The 4,335-nt window shown below is 42.0% G+C and overlaps 1 protein-coding gene across 1 annotated transcript; it reads right to left on the reverse strand.

Annotated features, from left to right (window-relative positions):
• Nucleotides 1–524: 524 nt before the first annotated feature.
• FNDC10 (fibronectin type III domain containing 10) lies at nucleotides 525–4,124 on the reverse strand. Its single transcript, XM_073602896.1, has one exon. It carries the CDS (start codon nucleotides 3,668–3,670, stop codon nucleotides 2,891–2,893), a length of 780 nt encoding a protein of 259 aa, XP_073458997.1. The 5' UTR covers nucleotides 3,671–4,124; the 3' UTR covers nucleotides 525–2,890.
• Nucleotides 4,125–4,335: the final 211 nt, after the last annotated feature.

The raw sequence follows: 4,335 nt of genomic DNA on the forward strand, positions 1-4,335 counted from the left end.
GATTACCGAGGAGGGGAAAATTCTTAGGTCATACCTGTTTCAGGTGAGGAGTCTTGACCTGCCTACTTACTCCTCATTTGTGACTCAGTATGTAGTGAACAAAAGATTAAGGTGAGGGCACCAGAACGTGAACTCCAGGAAAACAACTAAACACACAGATAAAATATTTTAGGGCTGTTATACTTTATATATATATATATACTTTTGTTATACAAAAAAATCTCTGTCCATCCAGTTCTGATATTACAGCTCTACAACCCTGTCTGGCTTGCAATTCTGTGACACTTACAGGTCTTGTCCCTCCCTTGGCGTGTGACTGTACATTGAATGAAAAAGCAGAAGACTGATGAGCACATCTCTGTGTCACTCTGCCTTCCTCCTATCAGCACATTGCTTATTAGAGCATGAGCACTGCAATGCAACTGATTTCCCATCTGTGCTGCTTCTCTCTGTCTGAGCTCTGCTGTAGAGGCACTGCAGGAAGTAGATAGAAGGTCAAATTCAGGTACTGCTTGCATTTGAGAAAAAAAAAAAAGAAACGTAATGCTGTATGAACTAATACAAGGCTGCATTAATTTGTGAGTCTGCCTGGAGTTCAAATGTAAAAACTAAATAGTGATAACGTCTATGCTAACAGGTTCAAATGTCTCATCTCCACATTTCTTTGGTCCATTTCTTTATTACTGAATTATGCAGACATGTGTTTGTACTGCTCATTCATGTATTTGTTTTGCTCATACATGTGCTTGCACTGCTCATAGGGAAAGTTTTAAAGACAGTGCACATGTAGATGTGCCTTTGGCTAGTTTATATGTAGTGGGCATGGTGACTACATGGGTAGCCCACTTGCTTTGCAGTTTTGGGTCCTCCATTTTAATCATCCCCTTAAAAAATACTATTTAATTCTATGAATGTTATGGGGACCTTCAATAGTGAGCAATGATTGATGTGAATGGCTCTGTATTCTCTTTAAAGCTTTGCATAATATATTGGTGAAATATAAAATCAGAAAACACCAATTACCAAAAGAACCTTGTTGTACTGTGTATGGACACCTTAAATGAAGATCAAATTAATGAGACAACCTAATGTGGATTTCCAGAGAATTAAAGTGGTTGTGAACCCTAACATATACCTAGTGAAGTGACAGGCCTCAGGTGATACAGAGATTGATTAAACAAATAATTCTACATAAGATGTACCTGTTTATCTGCAGTCTTTTCTTCACTACAGCCAGTCCAGAATTTATAAAGCTTGTCTGAGCTGGCTAAAAGTACACACTGCAGAGCTCAGTAAGGAGAGCTCTGAGAGCTGATTGGAGGGAAGGGACACACCTACTTCACACAGCACACAGTAACAGAGTTGAGGCTGTCAACCACAGTCTGTGTGCTGAAGGTCCCTCTGTCACTCTGTCACATTTTTTCTCTTGGTTGTAGGAAAACTTGTCAGGACTGACTCATGCTCATAGCAGAGGAAGTAAGCAGCAGACAGAAATGACACTTAGTGCTCTTAGTTGAGACAAGTACACACTACAGAGGAATATGCTTCATGTTCATATTTCATGTCAGGTTTACAACCACTTTAAAATCTAAACAAAGATGGTCAAGAAGAATTAGACTTTAAGGTAATACAAAGTACAGTGATGATAAGCTGAGTGCACTAACTCCTTTCAACCAATCAGCTTAATGTTACCTAGTCAGACAAGTAAAATGAGAATTCTGAATGGTTTCTATGACATACTGTACATTTCACATCACCACTACCCTTTACACTGTCTAACTTAATAAGACAATGGCATTTTACCTGCTGGGAGGAACTAGTCTCAGCACTCCCAGTTGAACTAAAGGCAAGAAGTAGATGATGCAATTCTTGGCTTTTCAACGGAAATAGAATCACAGGCCATACGGTTCTCTCTACACCCAAAGGAGTGTTGTTTGGCAAAAAAACACATTTCTTATCTGCTTGCATTATTACTGGCAGCCATAGCCAGTGCAAATGCTGCAAGCCATGCAACCAGGATTACTAATGTTAAAGGGGTTATGATGTAAGCAGCGGAAAGCTTGCAAGAGTATCAAAAGTACTTGATATCGTGTTTGGAAATGTTTTAACTATTGAAAAATAAGTCCTTTTCCCCTACAGAAAAAGGAATGGTCATTTAACTGCATGTGTGCCAATATACAATGCCCCAAGATAGGTTTAAAAGTTGCAGGTGTGCAGCAAGTGCTTCAACAACTGTCAGATCTCTCAGTGACCAGACCATTGCCTGTTGTTGGCCAAGTCATGCCAACATCAGCTGACAAGTAAGTGTTACAAGCAGAACATGAGCTAGTTCTTTTAACCCAGCTTTTCTCAAATAGGGTTCCTCTAGAGGTTGCCAGGGGTTGCTTGACCAATTTATGTCTTTCAGATAAGAATTCACTGACAACAATTACCCTTTTAGCTATATTTAAGGGGCATTCTTCCTAATGACCACAAACGCAATCAGCATCTTTCCAACTAATTATCACACTAAAGTACATTGAGCTGTAGATATAATAATTAGTATCAGGTTTACCCTGAGATGGGAAAGTTATTTTAAGGGTTCTGCCATGTTAGAAAGGTTGAGAAAGGCTGTTGTAAGCATTAGAAGTATTCATTTTCTTCCAACACATTAGAAAGCCTTTGGTTGACAAGGTAATTCCCTACAGACAAAGGAGAACAATCCCTGTATACACTGTATATTGGTGGGTGAAGTGGATAAGGGTTTTTGTGGTAAGAAATTACCTGAACTTTGGTAGATCTCTTCGTGAAAGGGTAGGTATGTCTATATCCACCCTAAAAACAGCTCATTTAAAGAAATGTGGCTAACCTATCAAATATTACACAACCAAGGAGAAAATAGACTGGTGAGTCATGGCCCTCTTTTAGAAGAAGGGTGCAAGAACGTGGGGTACATAAGATTCTCTGTAATGTAGGCCACTAAGAGGCAAATGATGACCAGCATCACACATATGGAACCCCCAACTGCTGTCATAGCAATGACAATATCCTGCATCCCCACTGGCTCCACCACAAAGTCCACACACTCCTCTATAGACGTCCTGTTAGTGTAGAGAGTCTGCAGGCATATCCTGTACTTGACATTATCATGGACATTGGTAAGGAGGTAGTCCCTGCAGTTGATGCCAAGCTGAACACTGTCACACTGGAAACGAGTATAAGTGCCATTCCATGAGCAGTTGATGAAAAAGCCTTTCAGGTCAGATTTATGGAGAGCTGGTTGCTGCCATTGTAAGAGGACACTGCTATTCCTCAACACATTGGCCAACAAAGACCTTCCAGAACTGTACAAATGGCAGCTTCTTTGGTCACAGAGGAAGTCTCTAACCGTGGTCCTGAAACACAAACGTTTGTAGGTAGCTCTGCCCTCGCTGAAGACTTTATATGGGCACACAGACTCATTGGGCAATAAGCTTTGCTGGCTTACTTGCCTGGTTATGTTAACCGAGGTAGTTCCTCTCCTGAAACGCTGAAGTCGAGCAGATCCTGCATTTGAAGGCTTCAACCCAGAAGATGCTAGCCTTCCTTGAGGACCACAAGGGAGCCTTACCCCATCAACAGTCAAGGTACTCCATTCCAAGAGGCAAAGGAGCAGCAGAGGCTGCAAGGTCCCGAAATACAAGAGGATCATTGTAGGTGACAGAGGTGACAGCAGATCCTGCAATGCAAGGCATAGATCTTCAGATCTTCAAGGGTAGATCCTGCATGAGATCTGTGGATTGATATGAAGGTCGATCTTCCTGGATGTAAGTAGAATCATGCTGGGCTTGCTAAGTAGCTGCAGCAGTCTCTCCATCTCTTACCAGCTGGGGTGTCCCTTTGTATGTCCAGCAGCCATTGTCAATGCAGGGTACTTCTGCCCCCCTGGTGCCAGGCACAGCACGTAGCGGTAGCTCCAAGGTGCCAGCCTTTACAACCCGGAGCAACCACGTTTTGGACATATTAACTTGAATTAGGTCTGCGTCTCCCCCTTGATGATCGTTGCATACAGCGTATTCTGGGCAGCCTACCTTCCACAGCCAATAGAAATACAGAAAGACTTAACCCATTTGTTACCTTCCTGCTCCCTTCAAGAGCACTCCTGGGTCACGTGGTGCTGACAGGCTGTTACACTGTCAGGACAATGGGCTGTGCCCAGACCACAGATTACCAGCCATTTACTCCTAATGATCCCCTGTAATCCAGTAGAAAGGGGGATCAATAGAGTCCTGAGAGAGGAGGATTACTCACAATGTGCAAGTTACTCTGGGGAAAGGTAATGTTATTAAAACTGTAAATCACATTAAACAGAAATGT

The sequence above is a fragment of the Aquarana catesbeiana genome, linkage group LG10 (assembly GCF_042186555.1).
Source record: "Aquarana catesbeiana isolate 2022-GZ linkage group LG10, ASM4218655v1, whole genome shotgun sequence".
Classification (NCBI taxonomy): Eukaryota; Metazoa; Chordata; class Amphibia; order Anura; family Ranidae; genus Aquarana; species Aquarana catesbeiana.